Below are 27,782 nucleotides of genomic sequence, written 5' to 3'. Positions count from 1 at the left end.
CTACTCTTGCTATCTCCACCAACACAATCATAGAGAGAGCAAATGTGTATATATTCAATCTACATTGATAGCACAACTTAGATTTGATTTGACTCATTACATCCCCATAAATTGGAGAATGGAGACTATGACATATGCTTTAATTTCTTGCTTTAACTTCCGTTATATAAAGTACATGCATTTTTTGCATTATTTTTATATTGCTATGCATATGAATGTAGTTTTAATAATTATTTCTCCATGTTGTGCAGACGCCGAAAATATGTCTAAACTGCGGTGACAAAGGATTGTCAAATGCCTTTATTTATTGTGTTAGTTGTCTTGAAGTTGTTGTACATCGGTATGCTTAGATTGTTACTATTGTTATTGTTGTATATCGGTATGCTTAGATTGTTGTTGTTATTGTTTCCTTTTCATACCTACTTTGATTTGATATACTTGAGCTAAGGGTCCTCTGAAAATAGCCTCTCTACCTCCATGAGGTAGGATAATGGATATAATTCAATAAAGTGAGTGTTGCTCTTCTCGCTTAAAGAAATATGAACTTTGTTTCTTTTTCTGCTTATCACCATATCTAAATGAAAGGCCACCTTTAAAACAAAGTATGGCTTATATAAATGATGTGTGAATGCTTATTTGTTGTAAAAAATGTCCCTTCATATGTTTAAGAATTGTGTATTGAGAGTTTCTTTTGGCAAGTTTGAAATACTTAAGAGAGGGAAATTTTATGCAAACTTTAATAAATGTGATTTTTAGGATTGTTTTCTTGGGGTTTGTAGTAATAGAGAAGGGCATAGAAGTTGATGGGACCAAAGTAAAGGTTATAAGCAATTTACCAACACTTAAGAGTGTTAAGAGGTTTGGAGCTTCAATGGGTTAGCAAGATTTTATAGGAGGTTTTGAAGAGGATAGAGTATAGCAGCTGTCCCTTAATCTGATATGATTAAAAAGGATAATGGTTTTGTGGCGGGGTAAAGTAACATAAGTCTTATAAGAAGTTGAAATATAAGATTAATTAGTTCGTCTCATTAATTGCAACTTGCAAATTATGACAAGACCTTTGAGGTTGAGTTTCATGCATCGAGGAAGGCTATTTGAGTCGTTCTCATGCAAGATAAATAATGACATCAAACTCAAGGTAGGTTGAATCAAAGGAATGCTACTTGGTAGAATTTCATACAATGAAACGATAATGTGGTTATCCATATGCTTTTTAGGAAATATTCCTTGATCAACATTTTGAGTGCTAAGTTGGAAGGTATAAAGGATTTATATGCTAGTGATATTGAGTCTCGGAAAAACTATAGTGCTCGTTAGTCTAACGTTCCATGAAAGAATTGTTTGCTATAGACCCGTGATGGTGGAATGGTGGAACACTTTGGATATTTCTATGGACTTTGTTGTTTATTTCAAGGCATATGATCAAATTGGAGTGATGAATGGTTTTTTCATGTGGTTGCTTTCTAGGCTATTAGTAGATTGTTTGTAACTTTCTAAGTCCGATTATGCTGGTTTTGACTCTGATGGAAGTAATTTGGTATCTTAGGTTGATTGTGGAATTGATTACTCAAAATTTGTGTAGCAGAATCTCTATTTCAATTTCTATCTTCTTATTTTCTCTAGTTTTTTTCTATATTAATAACCAATTGATTTGTCATGTGTCGACTTATTTTGCCTCCTTGTTGTAATTTTGGTTAACCTTACATGGTTTAATAATCTTGTGTGTTTTAAATCTATTCAGCTACTGCCTTGACAAAGTCACCTTCACTGAATATGTCCCTTGGGTATGCGACGAATGCAAGGAGAATGAAATCACTAGAACGATGAATTATGATGTTGTCCCACATGTAACTGGTTTAGTAGAGCATAGTCATGTTGCACAACATGTTGATGATCCTATTTGGGGGTGAGTAAATATCTCACAAATTATTCTAAATTTATTGTTGTATACATTGTGAATAAAAATATTTGTTTTCTTGCACATTTTCTAGCAGGGGTTGCTATAACATTTGGGACAACAAGTATACGCTTGACGGAGTTGTTGCTCACCTCTCCGTAAAAAAGCAAGTCAAAGTGTATCTGAAAAAGCAAAGCTACTTCAACTTCATATTCACTTTGAAATGGTTTCAAAACACGATTTATGGCCTAAGTATTTCAACACACCATAGGCTATTGTCGATGACATTGAATTATTTTTCTTCCTCTCGGAGGCAAGCTAACTACTTTATATGTTCACCATTTTATGCTTAGTGCTATTCATCAAATTCTCTTTGTTTTCATTTTTATTTTCTCCGTACAGACACCATGATAAATTTGATAGTATGGTTCAAGATATGATTGGTGGAGAACATGCTCTCCGAGAATTAATACCATATGGGGAGCTATTGATTTTCACATCCACGGAACTGCCCCTGCGTCACTGGAGTAAGTTTTTACTTATTTCATGTTTTCATTAGATGTTATTTCATGTTCATTGATAACTTATTTGAGAAACTTGTTGGCAGGATACCAACAAAAATACTACTTATGGGGCATTTTCAAACTCCTACTAGTAGCCGTCTTTTGGTACCAAACAGGAATCAAATTCCTCACAATGTTTTGGCTGCCAGAGATGCTTTGAACGATAGGGCCCCTTTGAGAGAGTGCACACACTCTAGATGTAAGGTGGACAAAAAAGGATGTAATAATATCAGTTCAAGATTGTTTAGTGGGGTAATAGGACGCCCGCATTGTAACGCCTCAAAAACCTAACAGACTGACCAGCAGGAAAGTTGGTGAACCACGGAGGGGTTCACGGACTGTGAAAGGAACCACGGTCCATCGACCTGCTCGTGGCTCACACCCAGCTAGCGTGGTGGACCACAGAGCCCTTCACAGGCTGTGGATCCCCACACGAGTTTTTATGATATTTTTCCCTACCATTATAGTAATTTTTAATTTTATTTTTTAGAAAAGGTATGATAAAATAAGTGAATTGTTTAACATTTATTTAAGATATACCATTAATTTATTTATTATTTCTCATTTTAAAAGATGACACCACTTATGAAAATGTACATATACATAAAATGTTTCATCTTATATATAAGATGTCGTGGAAACATTTTCTTCATAACCATGTTATCGAGATTGTTTCCAACAGTGTTATATAAATAAATATTTAAAATAATGACGTACAAAATTAGAGGTTTAGATCAAACAGGATTTATATTGACATTGCTGACCTCTATTCTCCTTGTATGAGTAACCAACAGACAGATTGATAAGAAATTATGCTCTGAAGAAATGGTTTTATTTTATTTATAAAAGACCTAGGCCTCATTTATTTTCTTTAACATTAAAATGTTTGAATTTGAATTAAGATGTGCATTAATAATTGGTCTCATTTGTTTGCACGTAATGGAGGTTTGAATCTTAATCATTCAGATTCAGCCTATTAAGCGTGTTTAGTTTTAAGGTCTGAATCTCAATCATACACATTTAACCCATTTAGTCCATTTTTTTTAAAAAAAAAAATACCTCTTAATGAATCTGAAAAGACCTAAAATATGAATGAATCAGATATGTAGGAGAGTCTTAATATCATTCATACTTATTTAATACACTTTAAAATAATTACTCGTTACTTTTCTTTCTCTTTGCACTTGCTACAAATATTCTTCTCTCTTTTCTCAATCAAACATCAATTTTTTCCTCTTTGAACTGGTAAGTTTTTATAATCTTTACAAGTATTTTTTATATTAACAATTTTTTTGGTGTATTGATATTTATCAAGAACACTTCGGGTGTGTTTGGTATGACCTAGAAAATGTTTTCCAGGAAAACAAGTTGATTTTTGACTTATTTTCTCATGTTTGGTTGGTGAGTAGAAAATATTTTCCGGAAAAGATTTTTAGTGTTTGATTTATGAATGAAAAATATTTTTGAGAAATATCTTTTATTTTTACTAGAGTAGAAAATAATTTTTGAAATTGAAAATAGTTTTTAAAAACAANGGGGGGGAGGCTGTGGGGGTGGGTGGGTGGGGGAGTGGGTAGGAGGTGGGTGGGTGGTCGAGGGTAGGGTGAAAAAATGAAATTTTGAATTTGTAAATATTTTTTAAAAACAAACTCAATTTTTTTTTGGGGGTGGGGGGTGACCGGAGAGAGGGGTGGGTGATTGATGATCGGGATGAAAAAATAAAAATTTGAAGTTGAAAATATTTTTTAAAAACAAACTTAAATTTTTTTCTTTTTGAAGGGGGTTGGGGGCTTATAGGGGGTTGATGGGGGGGGGGCGAGGGTAGTGGTGGGGGGTAAAAAAATAAAAAATTGAAATTAGAAATATCTTTTAAAAACAATTTTTAATATTTTTTTGGGAGAGGGTGGGGGTAGGGGTGAGGGTGGGGTAAAAAAAATGAATTTAAAAACAAGCTTTAAATTTTTTATTTTTTTGGGGTGGTTTGAGGAATAAATTGATTTTTCAACAAAAAATAATTGTAATTTGAAGTTGGAAGAGAGTTTTGGAAAATGTTTTCCTTAAGTTTAGAAGGAAAGTCATTTTCCTTAAATTTGAGGAAAATGAGTTGACTTGGAAAACATTTTCCAAAACATTTAGCCCAACCAAACATGAGAAAATTGGAAAACATTTTCCGGAAAATGTTTTCCTTCATACCAAACACACCCTTCACCTCTACTCTTTCAAGATTTGTGTAGAAAACTTTTTGAAGGTTCTACTGCAAAAAGAATTCATGGTTGGAGTTCAAGTTGTATTTATCCTCGTCTGAGTGTCTCTTCAATATCTACTACTATACATATATATACATCTGACAAAAATTATGGAGGTCTTAATAATTCTGCATCCCAATTTTTAATTTCGATTGAAAGAAGAGTTTTGGAATGAAAAGAAAAATCTTTCTGTCTCAATTGAAAATTGATGAGAAGACGAGTATTGCTTTAGAGTTATTAATTAACAAAAAATAGTGCACCTGGATTGGAAGGATGAAAGGAAAAATTAGATTGCCTTGGATGGGGAGAATCATTATACAGTGTAATTGTTAATATATCTTTTGAAATTAACAGCTACAAAAAAACATGGATGACGCTAAATGCTCACAAGTTAGAGAATTCGTTTACGGTCATCGGAAAAAATAGGAATTCTTCATTTTTCTAATTAGCTAGAATACATGTTAGGCGATGATAATGTGAAACCTTCTTTATTATTTGATTAGTTGAATAAAAAAAATTATGATAAGATGTTTTTGTTGAATTCTTAAAAAAATCATGTTATATTAATTTTATATTGATATATATGTTTTATTTGCATTTTATATAATTTCTTTTAAAAATCAAATATAAACATTTAAAATATGTTTTTATCAAAAAGTAATTATTTTTGAGTAAATGAAAATTTTAAAATATTTTATTGATATAATGTTTAATTTCATATGCACATTCATTGAAAATAATAGTCTTAATCATTTAGTATTCAAATCTAGAGACCATCATCATATCAGATGTGTATTGAGATCTCGACATATAGATCTTAATGCACATCTTAATATTAGATGTTTATTCGGATTCGGATGTCTTAATCTTAATGAAAACAAATGAGGCCTCAAAATCTAAATAATTAAGATTTAGACCTAAAATCCAAACAAACTTACTTAATGAATCTAGCTAAATTATTAAGATTCGGACCTCCATTAAGTGAGAAGAAAAAAGGTCTTCCAATCCCATAGCTATTGAACTACTTTTACAGTTTTGAACATTAATTTTATAGAAATATCCAACTTATAAAGGATATAAAAATCTATATATATAATATATCTAGATATAGATAAGGTGATGTGGCACCTCTCTATGGCCACCATTCATATTTATCTTTTTTCTCCTTTTTTTTTTGAAATTTTTGCATCATTTTTCCATTAAATAATTATACATGTAATAATTAAATAAATTATCACATTTACTTTATCTAATAATGTTTCATGAGTTACAAAAAAACCTCTATCTATTTGCATTCTTTACATAAATATCATGTCTCCTGAACTTCCATTTACCTATTTTTTCATGATTAATCAATCTATAAATAACAATCCTCCCTGGAGTTGTTAGCCACTCATATTCATTTTTTTTATCAACTATCTTTTCTTTTTTAAAAATCCTTCATTTTCTTCATCAATCATGTTGTTAATAATCAAAAGAGATGACAAAAAATAGGTGATGTGACAATTTATGGCCATCACTTTCATGGAGATTATAGATATACTAGTAAAATTGCCCGCACTTTGTACGGGAATTTAATGTCACAGAATTTATAAAATAATACTTAAAACCTATCAGGCATTAAAACTAAAATACTATATTATCTTACATACAAGATTACGTAGTAACAAACATTAATAATGTAAAGCAAAATGAAAATTATTACATCTTATCATTTATCCTTAATAACATAAGCATAAATTAATGATTCTAAAAATACATACCAGGATCTGTAACATAAGCAATGGTGTCAGTGAGCCACTCAACAGGAGAAAGTACACAAATATTTAATTGTGAAGAAGAAGAAGAAGAAGAGGTTCAGAATTTTCGTTATTTTAAATTGAGAGGAAATCTCTCTATTTATAGATAACAAATTAAAGGGTAGTGTAAACAAATATTTATTGTGCCTTATCAGAAAGGTTACAACTATTTGAAAAAATTGCAACCCTTCGGAAAGGTCACAACATTTCATAAACGTCACAACTTTTCATAAAAGTCGCAACTCTTCATTAAAGTTGCAACTTTTCATAAAAGTCATAACTTTCATAAAATTTACAACTTTTCATAAAAGTCACAACTCTTCATAAAAGTCGCAACTCTTCATAAAAGTCACAACTTTTCATGAAAGGGGAAGACTTGTTTTGGAAATAAATAAATTAACAGGGAATTATGGTTTGTGTTGGCGCCATGTAGGCGGGCCTAAAGTTCTCTTTTATATATATATATATATATATATATGATTCTTCAACATTTCTTCTTATGTCATAATAGCCAAACACATGTTCATCAAGATGAAAAGAAAGTTTAAAGACGATATATAAGATTCACAAAAATATTAAGATCAATTTGGTACAAATTCTTCAAGATATGAAAAATGAAGTTCAATGATGGTGTCGAAGATTCATTAAGAGAGATAATCAAATTTGTTTGGTAAAGTAGAAGTCTAAATGATTTACAAAATATGTATAAATATACTTATTGTTGCTTATTTCTGTAATTTAAATAGTTATTTCTCCAAATATAAGGTGTATCATCCAAGGATAAGATGCTACTATAAAGTTTTACACTTTATGTATCAAAGGCAATAAAAAAATGATCTTCAACTGATAGAGGGAATCATTCGGAAATTCCAATTTTATTTTTTTTTTGTAAATTTAATGTAATAAATTTGTCAATTATAATATACAATGTACAATAATACTCTATAAAATAGTATGTTATTTATCCTAGTTTTAATGTGTAATAAATTTGAAAGTAATAATACTCCATATTAATATGATAATAATTATTTTGAATATCTCTAGTCTAGAATTGAGGGATACATATACTTGAAGATTTATGGTTAAATGTATTTTAACAATATTATTTAAGTTCAGTGAAATGTTAGCTCGCTAGAAAAGTTATCTTAGGAAAACTTAATCGATTTTTTTAATTATGATGTAATTGTTGTAAAACTAAAGCAAATTAAGATAAGAAATATAGAAGATGAAAATAATAGAAATATAGAGACAAGATATGAGAGCTTTTCTTATTCTTCAAAGTATTCAAGTCTTCACCAAATTTTCAAGTGTATACAATATGAACCCTTACACCTCTATTTATAGTGTAGCATAGAGGCATACAAAAGGTTAGTCATAAACATGACATTAACATGAATATAATGGGGGAGGTTATGGAAGTGAAAAGTTACAAGAATAATGGTTATAAAGGTGAAGGTTATGATTATCTTCATAATGGAAGAAAGTAATCGAGTAACTTCTTGATGTAGTGGACATCCACAATATATTATTTTATAACACTCCCCCTTGGATGTCCATAGATAATATGCCTCGTTGAAACCTTACTAGGAAAAAACCCCGTGGGAAAAAAATCCTAGTGAAGAAAAAAGAGTAGACATATCTTTTAATATGCTTTGAATGTTGCCTCGTTAAAAACCTTACCAGGAAAACCCAATTGGGATAAAACCATGGTTAAGGAAAAGAGTACAACGCGTATTTTTCTCCCCCTAATTAAAACTTTACTCGATATCTCGAAAACAATGCATTCCAATCTTGTATCACAACTTCTCAAATATTGATGTTGGCAATCTTTAGTGAATAAGTTTACAAGATTATCACTTGAATGGATCTTTGAACGTCTATCTCACCATTTTATTGAAGATCATGTGTGAAAAAGACTTTTGGTGAAATATGTTTCGTCTGATCTCCTTTGATTGTATCATCCCTTCAATATTATTTTCGTATATGGTGGCTGGAATATCCTTTGTCAAAGGAAAATCACATATTTTCTGAATATGATAGATCATGATTCCAACCAAACACTCTCCCGACTTACTTCATAGATCAATATTATTTCTGCATGATTTGAAGAAGTGGTTACCAATGTTTGATTCTTTGAACGCCAAGATATTGTTGTGCCTTCATATGTAAATAAATAGTTCATTTGCGATCAAGTTTTATGCGGATCAAATAAATATTTTGCATCTACATAATCAAATATTTCTGACTTGGAGATTTATAATTTCAATTTTATTGAAGCTCATCTTTTCTTCTCAAAGAAAATCACACATGTTCTATGCGTTGAGTCACTTGCTTTGTTAGTTTCTTGTCATAACTTGAATGATAATATGACAATCCTTTCACACAACTTGTGTTATGTATATCTAATAATTTTCTAGCATTTGCATAACCAGCAATTTGTAAGTGCACCAATTGCACTAATACATGACATTTTTAATCATTTTCTTGAGGTTGAATAGATTTTTTTTGTGTTAAGCAATCTCAGAACCATTGGGTACTCAATGAAATTGTTTTAAGACCTTTTAAATCTTCAAGAATTTTCATATGACCCGTCATGACCCGAGTCTACACCCTGGACGTGGCCGACACTCAAGAACCATTGCTGGTCCCCAAGCCCCTCATCTTGGCTGACTACAAGTGGAAGACTAACTTAAGCATGCAAAAGCTTAAAACTGAATAAAATTCAATAAACTCAACTTTTCAAAATTTTAACTCAAATGAACAACTTAGAATAAAAATAATATATTCTACTCGCCATAAAATAGGCAACTTAAGTCTTTAAAACTTTAATAAAATAAATGAATAATATAGACTTCTCAACTATACTGACTATCTATGAAGCCTCTAATGGATAACGATGAAAGTCGGGACAAGACTCACGACATCCCGACTGAATTGGAAAGTAAATGAAATCCTCCAGAAATAAAAAGGCTCACCATAGTTAAATCGAACTTCTGGATGTATCAACGAAGCTCCTATTAATGATCTTGAATACCTGTGTCTGCATCATGAGAAGATGCAGGACAAATGGCTAAGTACGTGGAATGTACGAGCATGTAAGGGGTATTCTAAAGCATAACATAAGCTTGAATGAATCTGAAAGAAACTGAAGAACTTACCTGGCTCAACTCAACTCAACATAACTGAACTCATTTCAATATAATGCAGTTTAAAAACAAGTGCAATATAAAGAAAAAGGTAAACTGTTTAAAACATGATGTTAACTCATAATCACAATATCATAAAAGACATACCATGCTCCCTCTCAAAGTTTACTTGTGCAATGCATGAATGAAGTCCAATACCCCCATTCATACTAAGAAAAACCCCTTGAAGAACCATGCAAATACTGTTGTGGGAGTTTCTCTAACCGACAACCATCACATAAGAGTTGTTGTGATGATACAATGATATTTCATACGCTGCCAACACATCCTATACCCGGCCAAAGTTATAAGACTTGAATTACTAAGTGGATCTACTAGTCTATGCGAAAGGATTCATCTAAAAAGTATGACCCTTTTCTACCCATGATGGCTACATGGTTTAAGGGGGCTGATAGTTGTATGAACTCTTCCCCATCAGTGCTCAATACTACTCCCAAAAATATTACATTATATTAGCTATTTATGTTTAAAAACATACTTCTTCTGTGATTTGAGATTAGTGCTCAAAAACTTAGCTCAAAAAGGCTATCTTGGAAATCAAAGTTTCCCCTCTTGCTTCATTTAGATAGCGATTACTCTTTTTCTGAAAACTAGCCCGAAGGCTCAGTTTCCGTTCTTATTTAAATGTGAAAACATTTTAAATCTCTTTGGGAATACTTAGTCCCCATATACTTTTTGAAGAAAAGAACTTCAACTTTACTTTTTACTGAACTCAAAACGTAAGTCTTAAAATAAAATTAAAATATTTGTAAAAGACTTCTTAAAATATGGTTCATGCCGAATTATGGACATAAACGTCTCAGTGCAAGGTTTTCAATAACCATAGATAGAACCCAAATACTTGGAACTCAAGAACTTCAATGATACTACTCATTTAAAAAATGCTCAATTCAGAGTTCATGTGGAATTATGAGCATGAACTACTCAACTCAATGACTCAAAGATACTTCTCATCTCAAAACTGCTCGAATTATAGGGTTCATGCGGAATTATGGGCATGAACAATTCTACTCAAGGACTTCATGGGTAAGATGTAATAGTGCCATGATTATAAATATAATCTCATAGGAGATTAGGAACTCAATACTTAGAACTTTAAGAAACTACTCCTCTCAAAGGTACTCAACTGATGAAGTTCATGCGGAAATTATGGGCATGAACAACTCGACTCAAGGGTCAAAATATCAATAAGGAACTCATGTATACGACTCTTCTCATTCTCATACTTACTTACTCAAAACTTAACTCAAATCGATGATGGATCTCAAAGAATTCACAATTGAACTCAAAGGCTTCCTTCGGGCTAGTTTTCAGAAAAGAGTAATCGCTTTCTAAATGAAGCAAGAGTGGAAACTTTGATTTCCAAGATAGCCTTTGAGCTAAGATTTTGAGCACTAATCTCAAATCACAGAAGAAGTATGTTTTTAAACATAAAGAGCTAATATAATGTAATATTTTTGGGAGTAGTATTGAGCACCGATGGGGAAGCGTTCATACAACTATCAGCCCCCTTAAACCATGTAGTCATCATAGGTAGAAAAGGGTCATACTTTATATATGAATCTTTTTCGCATAGACTAGTGCATCCACTTAGTAATTCAGGTCCTATATATTTGGCCGAGTATAGGATGTGTTGGCAGCGTGCGGAAGATCATTTGTATCATCACAATAGCTCTTATGTGATGGTTGTTGATTAGAGAAACTCCCATAGCAATATTTGCATGGTTCCTCAAGGGGTTCTGCTTAGTATGAATGGGGGTATGGGACTTCATTCATGCATTGCACAAGTAGACTTTGAGAGGGAGCATGGTATGTCTTTTATGATATTATGATCATGAGTTAACATCATGTTTTAAACAGTTTTCTTTTTCTTTATATTGCACTTGTTTTAAACTGCTTTATATTGAAATGAGTTTAGTTATGTTGAGTTGAGTTGAGCCCAGTAAGTTCTTTAGTTTCTTTCAGATTCTTTCAAGCTTATGTTATTCTTTAGAATTCCCCTTACATGCTCGTACATTCCACGTAGTTAGTCATTTGTCCTGCATCTTTTCATGATGCAGACACAGGTATTCGGGATCATCAACAGGAGATTCGTTGATACCTCCGGGAGTTCGAGTTAGCTATGGTGAGCCTCCTTATTTTCGGAGGATTTCATTTACTTTCAGTTTAGTCAGGATGTCGTGGTCCTTGTCCCGACTTCCATCTTTATCAGTTAGAGGCTTCATAGATAATCAGTATAGTTGAGAAGTCTGTATTATTCATTTTTTTATTAAATGTTTAAAAGACTTAAGTTGCCTATATTATGGCGAGTTCAATATATTATTTTTATTCTGAGTTGTTCATTTAAGATAAAGTTTTGAAAAGTTGAGTTTATTGAATTTTTATTCAATTTTTAAGCTTTTGCATGCTTAAGTTAGTCATCCGCTTGTAGTCAGCCAGGATGAGGGTTCACTTGGGGACTAGCAATGGTTATTGAGTATCAGCCACGTCCAGGCTGTAGACTCGGGTCGTGACAGGAAAGCTTAGTCCCTGGTATATTGGCCCCTACAGAATATCGAAAAGGGTATGTAATGTAGCTTATGAGTTGGAGCTACCACAAGAGTTAGCAGCGGTTCATCCAGTTTTTCACGTCTTCATGTTGAAGAAGTGCATGGGAGATCCTTCACTTATCATATCAACTGAAGATATTAGGATCAAGGATAGCCTATCCTATGAAGAGATTCCGGTTCAGATTTTAGATCGCCAAGTTCGCAAGTTGAGGACTAAGGAAGTAGCATCAGTCAAAGTCCTTTTGAGGAATCAATTTGTTGAGGAAGATACTTGGGAATCTCAGAAAGATATGAAGAAGAGATATCCACATCTATTTGAAATCGGAGAAGTTCCAAACCAAGGTACTAATTTTATTCTTAGTACTCTTTCATTTATAAGTTACCATGTTGAAATTGCTTTGCTTGTTGGGTGTTTGAGCTGAATGTTAGATGTTACACCCTTAGCCTAGTAAGAATAATCTCATTAGAGGATGAATGTTCCCAAGGGGAGATATTGTAACATCTCGCCTATTTGAAATAACTAGGAAGAAATTAGGAATTGGAAATAACCATTTTTGGAAAGAATATAAAAATCTGGAAATTTGTTAAGTATGTTAAGTTGAGTTTTCGGTCAACTTCAAACTACCATAAATCATAGATCAGGATGAGTTAGGTGTGTTTCCAGATATCATAGGAAATATCTTGGAATGATCTTTCCAATGCCTCCAAGTTTTCACGATTCCTAGTTCGTATAAGTGAGATATGCCCATTCGAAGTTGGGCTGTTCAAATAAGGAAATGTCCAATCCGGATTTTAAAGGGTGTTTTGGTCTTTTCCATACCTTATTAATTTATTTCATTTTTGGTAATTAGGTTAGGGTCTAATCAGAATTAGACCAGTTTGGAAAAGTTGAAGTTCATGCTAAGGCTTGGAGAAAAGAGGAGAAAGGAGAAGAAAAGTTCAAAGTTCGTCGATTTCTTAGAGATTTTCGTGTGGATTTCGCCAAGGATTTAATCCTACAATGTATGTGAGGCTTTCAAAACGTTGGGTTCGTTCACCCACGTGCCAAACATGTTTATTTCAGCATGACTTCATTCTAAAAGAGTTTGAAAGTTGATGTTCTTGATATGTATTCTTGAATTTGATATTGTTCTTGAGTTGGGCTGAAATTGAGAAGTTTCTGAGATCATTACGCCAAATTATTGAGTTGATTGAAGTTAGGTTCTTAGGTACATTTACTGGGTATATGTATCTAAAGAGAATTTGGGGAAAAAAACCTAGTTTGGGCAAATTGGGGCTGGAAAACGAAGAAGAAATTTAGTCGGGCAAATCTAGGCACTGGCTCCGCATCGCGGACTTGCTCCCTAGATTTGGGAAAAATGCCTTCGCGTCACAGAGCGGTCACGGACCGTTCTGCCTCAAAAAGTATTTTCGTGACAAAATTTAAATATATCTCCGCATCGCGGATCTACCCTCAGACAATGATTTTTTTTTATCTTTTCTCATGTTTAGCTATCTAAAAACACTCATAAACATCATGAGATCTTTCCTATCACAAATCACGATCCTTGAATCCATAATTCAATTCAAGGAAAGTTAAGAGTCAAGTTTAGAAGTTAAGAAGCAAGTCAAGAGAAGTTCATTAAAGTTTTTCAAAAGTCTATCACAAATGTTTTAACTTTGTTTAAAGACTTAAGTTTTAAGTTAAGCAAAGAGTAAAGAGTTGAGTTCATTTCTCCAAAAATTATAAGGGAACTAAGTATTCCCAAGAGTTTAAAATGTTTTCACATTTGAACAAGAAAGGGAACATCGATTCCAACAGAGCTTTTAAGCTACGTATTGAGTAATTATCTCAAACCAAAGAAAGAAGTTTGTTTTAAAAATATATGAGCTAAGTATATTTTTGGAGTAGTATTGAGCACCGATATGGGGAGGCGAGTTCATATTAACTCAAGTCTCCATAAACCATGTAGCCATCATGGGCAGCAAAGGATCATACTTTTTAGATGACTCCTTAAGATGCTTTAGCATAGACTAGTGGATCCACTTAGTTAAGGCGTTCTATATGACGGCAAAGTATAGGACAGTTCTAGCAGCGTGGGCAAGACGATGTATCACCACTTAGGCGCATAGTGGTGGTTATTAGTTAGAGAAACTCCCATAGAAACTATATTACTTTATTATATGAGTAAAGTTGAGTTTGTTATTGCATTTTGTTTAACGAACTAAGTTGTTTTCTACTATTTTAAAAGATTTATATATATTGCATGTGTTTTATTGCTTTATATTGAGTTAAGTTATGCAGGAGTTGAGTAAAGTCAAGGTAAGTGTTTCTTTCAGATTCTTTTCAAGCATAAGTTATGTTTAGCATTCGAACTCGCATACTCGTACATTCAATGTACTGATGCCAGTTGGTCTGCATCTTATTATGATGCAGACGCAGGTAACCAGGATCAGCATCCAGCACATCGTTGATCCAGTTGAACACTCAGAGTCTGGTGGTGAGCCTCCTTGCTTTTCGGAGGATCCCTTTTATTGCTTTCAATATTTAGTTCATTAGGATGTTGTGGGTCTTGTCTCGACATTCATCTCAGTTATTAGAGGCTTCATAGATAGACAGACAATGTGTTCATTTGTCTTTACTTTGTCATTGGCTTATGTTCAGATTTGAGTTGCCACTTTGGCTAAGTTAAATGTTTATTTCTAAAACAATATGAGTTAAGTTTGAGACAGTTGAGTTATCTTACATTTGAGTTATTTTCTTAATGCTTAATGTCTTCCGCTGAGTAAGCAAGTCAGGCCAAGGGTTCGCTTGGGGCTAGCAATGGTTCTCGAGTGTCAGCCACGTCCGGAGTGTAGGCTCGGGGTGTGACAATCACCACAGTGCATTAGGACTTAAACCCAATGTCTTACCCATATAAAGACACCCTTGGTCATAAATCAATGGGACTTGAACCCAACTTCTTATTATCATGGTGCACCGAGACTTTAACTCGATGTCTTACCCACTTGGTGCAATGAAACTTGAATTCACCGTCTTACCTCAGTCAATGTCTTAATAAACCAAATGTATTACCAAAAAATAAATATTGAATACCATAAATATAATCTGAATTTGACTTAAACAAAACTAATTAATTAGAACAACATGTTGGAATCATAAAAAAGTCCCAAGTTAAAATGAATTAAAACCTTTTAACATTCCTTCTCAATATTGTTACGAAGATTTAACATAATTTACGAACCATTTTAAAATAACCACAAAATAAATTTTGTTAGTACAAATAATATATTAATAACTCAACAAGTAAATATTTAGATAAAGAAAAATAAAGAGGTACAAAAGTAACCAATAATGATAATCCAATCAATATGTATATGTCACATAACTCAATAACTTATCTTTTAATAAAACAAGATCATAAAGAACAATTTCTTTACAAATTATTAACTTACAACACTAATTTTACTTTTTAAATATATAAGTGATCAAATTAAAAGTTTGCTCAAAGCAAAAGCAATTTGCTAGACTCATATGATTTTGAGATGGTAAGAAAACTAATGATGCATAATCAAAAGTAAAATATAAAATAGATTATATAGTAATTTACCTTGTTTCCAAGAGAAAAATAAACACAAATATTTTTACCTTCTTTATATTTACTTTGCTTCAATCCTTCAATAGTAGAACATTCGTGCTGATAATGTGTTGTAAAACTAAAGCAAATTAAGCTAAGAAATATAGAAGATAAAAATAATAGAAATATAGAGACAAGATATGAGAGTTTTTCTTATTCTTCAAAGTATTCAAGTCTTCACCAAATTTTCAAGTGTATACAATATGAACCCTTATGCCTCTATTTATAGTGTAACATAGAGACATACAAAAGGTTAGTCATAAACAAATGGGGGAGGTTATGAAAGTGAAAATTTACATGAATAATGGTTATAAAGGTGAGGGTTATGGAGGTTATGATTATCTTCATAATGGAGGAAAGTAATGGAGTAACTTCTTGATGTAGTGGACATCCACAATATATTATTTTATAACAATAATCATGATTATTTCTTTCTTATTTACTAACTTTATAGTTAAAAACAAACGTGTTGGTGACATCTTGATTTTGTATTGAATCAGTATTTCAAAATTTATGTTTTATTAAATGCTTTTTGGGATTAATATTTTTTTAATATAATTATTTTGTGCAAGTAAAAATACATTTAAACATAGACCCAATGACGTTACACTCTCTAAAACTTAAAATATTATTAAGCTTTCTTGGTAGGTTTTTTGACCTTTATCCTAACTTTAAAAGTCTGAAAATTAAGGCAACTGCAAATCCGTAGAAATGGCATGATCAAGTGCCCACATTGAAAGATCATTACTCTTCATTATTTTTATAACTTCAACGTTTTCTTTTCTTAAAATATTTATTTATGATGAGGTCTTTTCTTTCATTTTTAAGTATTAACTCTCATTATTTATTCAAACAATTATAACTTATATCGTATTTAAACTCATTAAACCTTTTAACTATCAATACTACATTTAACTCATTATAAATTTTGTTCACCTTAAATGATGTGACATGCTTAGAAAACAAAAAGGAGGATAATTTTTCACATTTCATCTTCTATATAACTTTGTAACTTGTTTCTTCATTAAGCAACCTCTTAGATAGTAAAAAAAGGGTAGAATTTCAGAATTCATTAACTAATTAAATGTAGACAAATTAATTAATAGTATGTGTAAATGAAGCCCAAACAACACCAATAAAAAAACTATATAAAAATAAATAAAGAATTTTCATTTCCCCATGAAGGTTTTTGGTTATAAAATATTGTCTAGTTTAAGTAAATAAATAACAAATATTGTTTTCAATTAAATACTTAATTTTTTTCCTATGAATCTAGAAAGCTTTTGTTATTTTTCGTTTCATAAACCTAAAAGTCTTTATACATAATTTGTACATAACAGGAAAAAATTCACTTGAATGCTACAGAGGACGTCAATCAAAACAATTCTAATGAAAAAAAATTACATTTGTAATATATATATATATAACCATTCACAGGATCTTTGAAGACTAGCGGTAATCCATGCGGTCAACTTCAATCTAGTTTAGCATTCAAATTCAATGACTAAATCCGAATCGAAATATATACAAATTTTTATATAGTTTGATGATTGTATGGAAGGATCTATTCTTTTACCCGAGCAAAGAGCCTGTCAAGATTTAATACGTATTTTTATTGAGCCCATGTGTCTAGCAGTTCTAACCGGGTATAGGCGTCCTTTTTCAACTCCTTAACGGGCTTAGAACCACGGCTGGCTAGACGAAGTCACAAAGACAAAGCCAATAAAAATAGTATCGAATCTGACTATACCACCATCTTGGAACCAAATCAAAAAACCATATATAAATTTATTTATATTTTGATAAAGTCTAGAACTTTCATAGTAAATACAAAAGAGAAGTTAGTTATCCGACATAGATATGAATCTTTTAGCCGGACATAGTCACGACTTAGATCAGAGAACTACTAAAAGAAGAAATCAAAAAGAAAAAATATAATACATTGTACAGATGGCCAACTGCAAGGCCTATGAGCAAACTATACAAGTTTTATTACCTCCGGCCAGTATTCGGTGAACTGAAAACTTTACAAGTTGAGAGCTTTACAATTAGAGAGAGAAAGTAGAGAGAGGGAGCTTTAATATATATATATATATATATATATATATATGAGAGAGAGAGAGAGATTAGTTGTAAGCAAGCAATACTAGTTAAAAATCAAATATGCAATACTACAATTAATTTGGAAATTTGAGCAAAAGAAGCGAAGCAAAATCCCTTTTAACAAAGGACCAAAGTGAAAAACTAAAGGTGCATTTATTTATGGAAAAAATGTATAAAATAGCAAATTATTACTTCAAATTAAATTATATAACCACAGTTTGATTTACTAGTAACTCGTAGCAAACAGTTGTCATTCGCCTCTCTCCCCAGCGAATCTCACTCGCCGCTCCCCCAGATCCCGCTCGCCACTCTCTCTCACCTCTCTCACTTTATACAAACACAAATGTATGAAATTGTGTTTGTGTTTGTGTTTGTGTAAAGCGAGAGAAAACTGTTTATACAAATACAATACATATATTTTCATCCTATACACTTGTGATTATACAAATACATGTTCCCCTACCATTTCTCTTTTGCCTTTTTCTCTTTCTCGCTTTATACAAACACAAATTACAATGTATAATTTGTGTTAAATAAAGCGAGAGAGAGATATTTGATATACAAATGTTTTATTTTGATTCAATTGTATACAAATTCAAATTTTATGCAGATATATACAAACACATAAAATTGAATTGAGAGGCTATCAATGATTTATACAAACGAGTGGTTGTCAACGATTTATACAAATGAGAGGCTGTCAACGATTTATACAAATGAGAGGCTGCTACCGATTTATACAAATCTAATGCTCCATAGCAAACATAAAGTTTGCTATGGAGCGCAATTATACAAACTATAGCTATAACATACAAATATGATTTTTTATGTTTGTTAAACCTAAAATTTACTCATTATTTATTTAGGGCCTATTTGGAAAGCCGACCCTGTAATTGGATGTGGTGTAATTGGTGTTATTGCATTGTTTGTTGTGAAAATTTCATATATGACATATATTAGACTAATATTTTCAAGCTATAGCAGTAGAATTAAACTTTCAAGTTGTAACAATAAAATATTTCAGGTTGTAATAGTTTCTTAAAAAAAAGCTTTTTTAAAATAATTGTAAAATAAAAAAATTGAAAAAAATAAAAAGATAAAAAAAATAAAATAATTCGTTTCTGAAAAAAAAAGGTAAAAAAACGGAAATAAGTGTGTTAATTAAATTTGAATTGATTGAAGATAATTACTAATTAGCATAAATTAAGGAAATTCAAACTAATTAAGAATATTTAGTTTCCTTGTTTCACTCTAATTTGTTAAAATTAATTAAAAATTCTGATTTCATCCATTTTCTTTCACGTTTCTCTCTCTTCGATTTTTTTCCAGAAATCTTGTCACTCTCATCTAATTCATATTCGTTTTTATTCAATAATCTTTATTTTCTGAACGGCATCTTATTAGTATTAATAAAACATAGTGGTAGATGGGATCCTTCAGGTTAGTGTTCTTTGCGATTTTTATTTGTATTGTAATACAAATCAAACGTTCAAAATAATTATGAACAGTGATTCTGGAAACAAAATATTCAGATTTTGTTTGTGAATAATAGTTTTAATTATGGCATTTTTGGTATGAATATTCACTTTTGAAATTACATAAAATTTGTTTGAAATTGGTATAGATTTTTGTTTGAACATTCATTTTTTGTATGTTTCTGGTTAAAAAATTACATAAAATTTATTTGAATTTGGTATATTGGTTATACCATGTTGGTACGATTTTAGAATTATATTTGAATGAATTTCGTATACTATTTGTCTAATAAATGACAATTAATAGTTAAAAGTGGTATTATTTTGGTATTATAGTGGCATGATTCTGCTGTGAAAAAGTGACGACTTATGTAATGAAATAGGTATAGTTTTGGCATGAAATAGGTATGAAAAATGTGCATAATAATTATATGAAATTTGTATACTGATTTCAGATTTTTTGTTGTGTATAATAATTTGAATTATGGCGTTTTTTTAAAAATGTATAATGTTATATTTTGGTATGAACATTGAATTTGTTCATTATTTGTCTGGCGCATTTTTTTTGGTATATTTTTGGTTAAAAAAATAGATAATTTTTTCTTTGAAATTTGTATACTTATACTACCAAGCATGTATGACAATCGATAATGTTTTCGTACGATTTTTGGTTTGATTGAATTTTTTTTGGCATTATATTGTAATGAATATTGAGAATAATAATGTAATGAATTTGGTATACTGTTTATTAAAGAAATGAAAATTAATATTTCTAAGTTAGAATTATTTTGGTATTCTAGTGGCATGATCCTGATATGAATAATTGATAACTTTTGGTATGAAATATGTAAGAAATGTGTGAATAAGAATTGTATGAAATTTGTATACTAATATAACATATGTGTTTTTACTTTTGTATTCTGTAATAACACATTTTAAAATAACATATGTATTTTAAGTTTTGTATGAATTTTGTAAGCATAAAAATGGTATGAAATTTGTATATTGATATAACATATGTATAAAAGTTAGTTGTACTTTTGTATGATATAATATTGACATAATAATTTATGATGAAACAAAAAAATATGCAATTCAAAAAGTGTCGGAGCAGAAATTATTGTCGCATGGTTCAAAAAGAACTATACGGAGATCACAACTTGTAAATGATTTGCTTATGTGAAATTCAAGAGGTCTAAGATTACGTGCAGTACATGTCGTCGGGAGGAACACAATAGGAAGACATGTTCAAATTACCCTTCTGAAAAAAAGACATAATTTATTTTTATTTTTATTTGGTTGTTTTATTGTGGCAAACTCATGTTTTGATTTATTTTGTCTTTTAAGTTAATGAATTATAATTTCAGAATATTTATTATGTGTGCTAGTTAATCATTTGTGTATTCAGTGTTTCTCAAATGTATACTAAAAAAGTAGGTAATGTTTGTATGCGATTGATATTGACTAGAAAAATTAAGTCAAATCTTTGTATGAAATTGGTATACATTTGGTATCCAACCAACATCCTAGTGGCAAAATTTTAAAAAAAAAACATGTAATTGAGATTTCAACTGAAATAGGCAATGTAAAACTAGTTAATATTGTATCCAATTTGTATAAATTTAGTATTGAATTGATATCCCATTGGAAAATTGAAAAATCAACTTGTGGTTGAGATTTCAATCAAATTAGACAACCTAAACAAGTTAATGTTGTATTCAATTGGTATCCAACAAATATCCCAATTGAAAATGAAAAAAACAAAATGTAACTGATATTTCAATCAAATTAGACAATCTAAAACAAGTTAATATTTTATCCAATTTATATACACTTGGTATCCAACTTGAAATTTTAGAACAAAGACAAAATATAAAAATGTATAAAATTAGTATCCAACGGGTATAAATCCGGGAAGAATGAATCTGGTTGTAAAACAATGCATATTATATATTGTTGTTAGAAATTGTAGCAAAAGAAAAATACATCACCCAAAAATCAAAACATGTAATTAAAAGTCTAAACTGCAATAATTAATACAAATTCTATATTTTCCTCTCTCTTCAATTTATATTCCGTATTCAAGTGTGATTTTTTTTTATCATATTTAAGCTAAACTTAAGAAATCCTTATTAAAGATTTTATGATCTCATATTATCCATATATATCAACAAATTTCAGAATTAAATATACTTATTTCACCAACAAAACAATATTTTGGATATAGAAAAACACACCAAAAACAAGTTCAAAATTTACGTAAAACGGTTTATTTTTCTCAAGAAATCAAGTTTTAGATTAATTAAAATAAAAAATGAAATAAAATTTTCAAAATATAGAATTCTTAATTCTAAAAAAATCAGATTAAAAAAAAAACAATATCAAAATTAAAAATAAAAAAAAAACATCAAGAAAAGCAAAAAAAAAAAAAAAGATTAAAGAGAGAGAAAATTACATGTTAAAATATACGGTGATGAATTTTTTTTTTTTAAATTAAAGGCCCCAATAGTCATTAATAAATAAAAGTTATTTGAATAAGTTAAAAAATCCCTTAAAAGGTGTAATAGACGATTACAAATTGATTCTCTCTCATTAATATTATTTCTCTCACCTATTAATTATATAAAAGGAATTGCAATCAATATAATTAAATAATTAATAATATAAAAATATAAAAGGATTAATCATTTAATAAAGTAAATTTTAATTGATTTTTAAATAAAGTTAAATTTAATTGATATGTTATAACCCGTAATTAAACTGTTATAAGTAAGAATTTTTTAAGAGTAGGTTTAAAACTCATAATATTGTCTCTTAAATGTGTATATGATGTGATTTTTCCTTTTTTGTTTTGTTTGGTTGTGCATGTAATTACCTGGTCAGCAAGTAATTGGGTGTAATTGATAGGGTGAAATTACACACTCCAATTCACAGTGGGAGAGTGTGAATTGTTGGCAATTACATGGTGTAATTACAAACTGATTACTTTTAAATTTCTTTCTTTTATTTTTGTTTTAATTTTTTTTCTTTTTAATGTATTTTTTATTTTTATTATTTTAAACAATTTTTATTTTTATTATCCTAATTTTAAAAAAAAATATTTTTTTATATCATTTATATTTCATTTCCTTCTTATTCTCAACATTTACTTCTTGTGATTCCATACAATTTTTCCTATCTTCTAAAAAATTCATTAGTATAATTTTGTTAGTATTCTAATTTTTGAATTAATATAGAATTCATTGTTGAATGAAGTTATGGACTTACGTTTTCCTTTTCTTTTAAATCATATTTATGTATCTTTGTTGAAATTTGACATAAGAGTATTATGTTAAATTTTTTGCTTTGAATTTAGAACTTATGTTATATTTTTAATTTCATTTATTTTATCAGTATTGACTCAATATTTTACATTATAAGCTATTTTTTTAAGTTAAACTTAATAGATTATCTTTTTGTCAAATGTTTTATAATTTTATGATATTGTATTTATAATATTAATCTTTTTGTCAAACATGCATTTCATGATGTTCATAGAAATTATGTACTTTTAGTTTTTATGATTAATTTAATTAAAATATACTAAACTGAAAAATATAAATCAATTATTTTTATAATATTACTTAAGAACATATGTTTATTAATTAATATATTTTCAAGAGACAATATATATGTTAAATATTTAATTTAATATCATTTATAAAGGCCCTTATTTGTCTAATATAATTTTTTTATTTTAAATAATTAATTTTTATTTTTAAATTTAATATAACCTTATGATTTTTAGGTTGTGTAATTATTAGGCTGATAATTACTACCTAATTACACTAATTTCAATTAGTTGATGACTTTGTAAACAAACCCTTAGAGATAAATAAGAAAAAAGAATTAGGTCAGGTTTATTAGAGGAATGAAAAAGAAGAATGTGAAAGAGGCAATTCATGTTGGAATTTGAGCACCCGCATAAGTTGTTTGTTTAAAGAAGAATATATAATGCTCCATTTACGTGCATGTTCGTGCCAATTCCCCTCAGTTACAAAGGGTATGTACGTTATATCATATTCATATTCATATATGTGTAGATCTATTATTTTATATATATATATATATGTAGGGGACTAACAGTTGATGTATAGGAATTGAAGTTTCAAATGGTAGAATATTTCCCCAAAGGAAGTTGTGTTTTCCAAGGCAGAAATGGAGTAGTGTATCAAAAAGGTACATAATTGCAGCACAATGTGAAATGGATGGTTTATGGAGGACGCAACTCAATGCATTCTATCAATTTTCTCGCCCACACACTATATTTGGAACTGTGAGTAAATTCTTTCTCTGTTATTTCTTCCATTTTCATTGTTGCTTGCTACTCATCTTCTTATTTCCCAGATCATAGGGATTACTTCAGTCTCTATTCTACCAATTAAATCCTTGGCAGATATTTCTCCCACATTTTTTCTGGGACTATTTAAGGTAAAATTCAACACATCGAAAAATGTCCTTCCTCTGGTATATATGTATTCTTGTTTGTGTAACGTTTTAAGTTAATTTGTTTCTTCTCGTATAGGCATTAATTCCATCACTGTTAATGAACGTTTATGTGGTTGGGTTAAATCAACTGTTTGATGTCGAAATAGACAAGGTAATTTATGTTTTATAACAACCACATCCACTACTGATTTATTTATATGTCTCTGGGTTTGTGATTTATAGATGTGAGATTTTCTCGTTCGTTGCCCAAAACAGACAATGTAATATTACTAGTGGATTGATTGGATTGTTACATTTCCCTCTTTTTCATGTCAGGTGAACAAACCAAGTCTGCCACTGGCTTCTGGAGAAATTTCAATGAAACGAGGCATCACAATAGTAATCACCTCCCTACTCATGGTTTGCAATTTCTTCCTTGTTCTATTTACTTTGAATCTCTCGTGTTGAATTATAGTAATCTATTGTACAAATAAGATCTTGTTCCTTGCTCCAAATTAAACGTATTTGTTAACTTAAACACAAGTCCAAAAAGTAAACATTAATATATTTGCATGTATTTGGTCTTTTTTTCCTTGTACCAAGTTTTCTACTTGTAAATCCTAATAGTTAAGTAATATATTTGCAGAGTTTTTGTATGGGAATTAAGTTTCAATCTCCACCATTGTTAGCTGCTCTCATTGTTAGCTTTCTTCTTGGAAGTGCATATTCTATAGAGGTAACTCTTTTCCGTCTCTCATTTGATTATTTTTAACAACTTATTCGTATCATTTCTAACTGAATCCACTGTTTTAAAGTTACCTTTTCTTAGATGGAAAAGAAATGCATCCCTGGCTGCAATATGCATCATGGTTGTGAGGGCTATCATTGTTCAGTTTGCTTTTTTTGCACATATACAGGTAGGTACCTAGCTATATAGTATGTCCTTATTTACCGATCGACCATTAACTGTTGTGAAAATTTATACTAGCATTTTATTTTTCTGTAGAAATATGTGCTGGTGAGGCCTATTCTCTATACAAGATCTCTGTTTTTTGCTGTCACATTTATGTGCATCTTCACTGCTGTCATTGCCCTGTTTAAGGTAATCTTAATTTCAAACTATATATATTTGGGCTAGCTAAACCAAATAATCTTTCAATTAAAGCTTTGTGACTTTGACAGGATATTCCTGATGTCAACGGTGATAGAAATTTTGGCATCCAATCTTTCAGTGTCAGCCTTGGACAAGAACGAGTTAGTCAAATTTTACTCAAGCTCCATTATATTTCAACTAGTTGTATGTTTCTGAGTAATCTATCTCAGACACAGGTTTGCAAATCCAATTTAAACAACAAAAATAAAAGAATAACAACTACACCAAATACTTGTTACTGTGGAGAAAAATAAGCTAACTCGTAATGGGCAAATATCAGTCAACCATAGACTTTACTACAAACTTAAAAGAAACGGCCTTCTTTTATTTCACTATGATTTTACCCATTCTCTACTTCCTCGTAGACTATATATATAGGATTATTCTCTCTACTCTCTATTTGTCTGACTCAAAATCCACACGATGTACATACATTCCATTCCCTGTATAACTCTTTTCACCTCCATAATTTTTGAAAGATACTTTGGTTTTAAGAAGTTGCTCAAGAAGTTGTGGCTCTTCTTCATATGCTTGTAAAGAATCTTCTAGTTGCTCCACCATAGTAGAGTCTAAATATTTAACTCCTCAATGACATGTACACATCACATAATCAAATTTAGATAGTAAAGAATAAAACACACGCACATTGTCTACCTCTTTCCCATACCTTCTTAATTGATTCACACAATATCCATCATTGTTGATCAGAAGTTCAAAACTTCAAAATTAGCCCTTAGAATTTAAAATTTCTGTTTTGTCAACTTTTTAAAGAGATTTTTGTAAAATCTCTCTGTCTTCCTTTGAGGTGATTGCATCAATCATCTTCTCAAATATCTCATCATTCAAACAGGTGTTTTGGTTATGTATAAGCATGCTTGTAGCTGCATATGCAGCTGCTATGGTGATTGGAGCTACTACTACTACTACTCTTTCCAACAAAGTTGTTACTGTACGTACGTTTACATTATTTTTTTTCCCTTGATATATACATTGTTTTACTATAACTCATGAACACGTATGGCAGGTTTTGGGGCATTTCTTACTTGCTTGTTTTTTATTATTTAAAGCTCAATCGGTCGATATATCAAGTCAAGTATCAATAACTTCTTTTTATATGTTTATATGGAAGGTGACTTTCTCTCTTTCAATTTTATTTTGCTTTCTTTTTCTACTCCTATTTTTTTTTTTTTTTCAATAAAAGGAAAACTTCAATTTATTTTTTTTGAAAATCTAAAACTTAGTTTTTTTTTTTTTTAATGCCTGCAGCTTTTCTATGCGGAATACCTTCTGATTCCCTTTGTTCGTTAAGGTGGCAGATAAAAAATGCATGGGTAATTAAAAGTTCTTTCAATTGCTAGGGAAATGTAGCTCAATTAGAATGTGATTTGCTTTATTAAATTTTAAGTCTTAGGGTGTGTTTGGTATGAAGGAAAATGTTTTCCATGGAAAATGTTTTCCTGGAAAATGTTTTCTTGGAAAACAAGTTGATTTTTAACTTGTTTTCTTATGTTTGGTTAGTGAGTGGAAAACATTTTCCGGAAAACAATTTCTAGTGTTTGGTTGGTGAGTAAAGAATTTTTTTAGGAAAATAATTTTCTATGCTCTTTCACCCCCAACCCCTCCCCACTAGATCTTGATATTTTTCTAGTATTTCTACACACACTATCAAATAATCCTTTAGAATAAGATCTCTAATTTTACGATGAATATATTTTATGTATCGAACTGTCATTTTAATCAAAAAATAACTTCAAAACAGCGTGCCATACATTAGTACATGCTTCTAGCTAACACTATACAGTTGAGACTTCAGGTTTTTCACATTATTGTGCACAGTTGCTCATCTCTGTACACCACACACATTTCAACTGTGCATAGTACAAACAGTAAGTTGTACAAACATATCATATCATAATAATATAATTATGAATACTTAGTTCAATAACACCATTAAAATCAACAAACTAACAATTTGTAAACATGTAAAACAACTCTGCCTCAAGCACACAAATCAAATTCAAGCAAAAAGATATCAAGTCCTCTATATAGTTATGTTCTTCCGATTCACTTCTATATTCTATTTATGTTGTCGCTTGAACCTTTCCAACCACACCTTACGGAGATTTTGATTTTTAGCCATGAATCCCTTAGCTAAAGTATCACTTTGTACCAAATAGTCAAAAGCATCCCCCAAGAACTCTTCCCCATAACCTTCAATTGCCATAACTTCTTCATACAACCTTGTCACATCTAATCGGCTATCAGCTATCTTACTTATTGCCGCTGCCACTTCTCCAAGTTTTGTTGAAATATCACCGACCACATCTTGCACATCAGAAGGACGATTTCTTTTACGACTTGACTTGACTTGAGAAGTTTCACTCACATCTTGCACTCCATTCTCCTTAGATGGTCCTTCAATCTCATCTTCATTACCTTTCTCCGAACTACAATCCAAGCCTATATCTTCAAATGACTTAGCACAATCACCCCTAGCTCGATCATTCCCACAGACAAGAGACATTTCTTCAAACATATCAATCTTCTTGTTGATGAACTTATCATGACTAGGATGCGCCTACAATATAAATGACAAAAATATGGTATTAAACAAGAGACATCAACATGTGACACAATTATAACATAAACTTCATGAAATGGAGAAATACAGAACTAAAGCCTAATCTGCTAACCATTAAACCACCCT

At 30.5% G+C, this 27,782-nt stretch overlaps 2 protein-coding genes across 2 annotated transcripts in view; one reads left to right on the top strand and one right to left on the bottom strand.

The window, feature by feature from the left end:
- Nucleotides 1–1,357: 1,357 nt before the first annotated feature.
- Nucleotides 1,358–26,437, top strand: LOC125842850 (homogentisate geranylgeranyltransferase-like). The gene is made up of 14 exons (XM_049522143.1): nt 1,358–1,455; nt 1,742–1,906; nt 2,505–2,642; nt 23,614–23,770; nt 23,842–23,925; nt 24,020–24,094; nt 24,259–24,342; nt 24,569–24,658; nt 24,738–24,839; nt 24,929–25,024; nt 25,105–25,176; nt 25,926–26,024; nt 26,100–26,204; nt 26,342–26,437. Exons 1-14 carry the CDS (start codon nt 1,358–1,360, stop codon nt 26,381–26,383), a joined length of 1,407 nt encoding a protein of 468 aa, XP_049378100.1. The 3' UTR covers nt 26,384–26,437.
- A 679-nt stretch (nt 26,438–27,116) lies between these two features.
- Nucleotides 27,117–27,782, bottom strand: part of LOC125842849 (uncharacterized) — a 17,082-nt gene continuing 16,416 nt past the window's right edge. The window contains exon 4 of the mRNA XM_049522142.1: nt 27,117–27,653. Within this exon, the coding sequence (XP_049378099.1) occupies nt 27,153–27,653 (501 nt within the window). The 3' untranslated portion in view covers nt 27,117–27,152. The remainder of the gene's footprint in view (nt 27,654–27,782) is intronic.

This window comes from Solanum stenotomum, chromosome 10, assembly GCF_019186545.1.
Source record: "Solanum stenotomum isolate F172 chromosome 10, ASM1918654v1, whole genome shotgun sequence".
Lineage (NCBI taxonomy): Eukaryota > Viridiplantae > Streptophyta > Magnoliopsida > Solanales > Solanaceae > Solanum > Solanum stenotomum.
The sequence above is the reverse complement of the archived record's forward strand: the minus strand, read 5'-3'. Positions and strand labels throughout refer to the sequence as shown.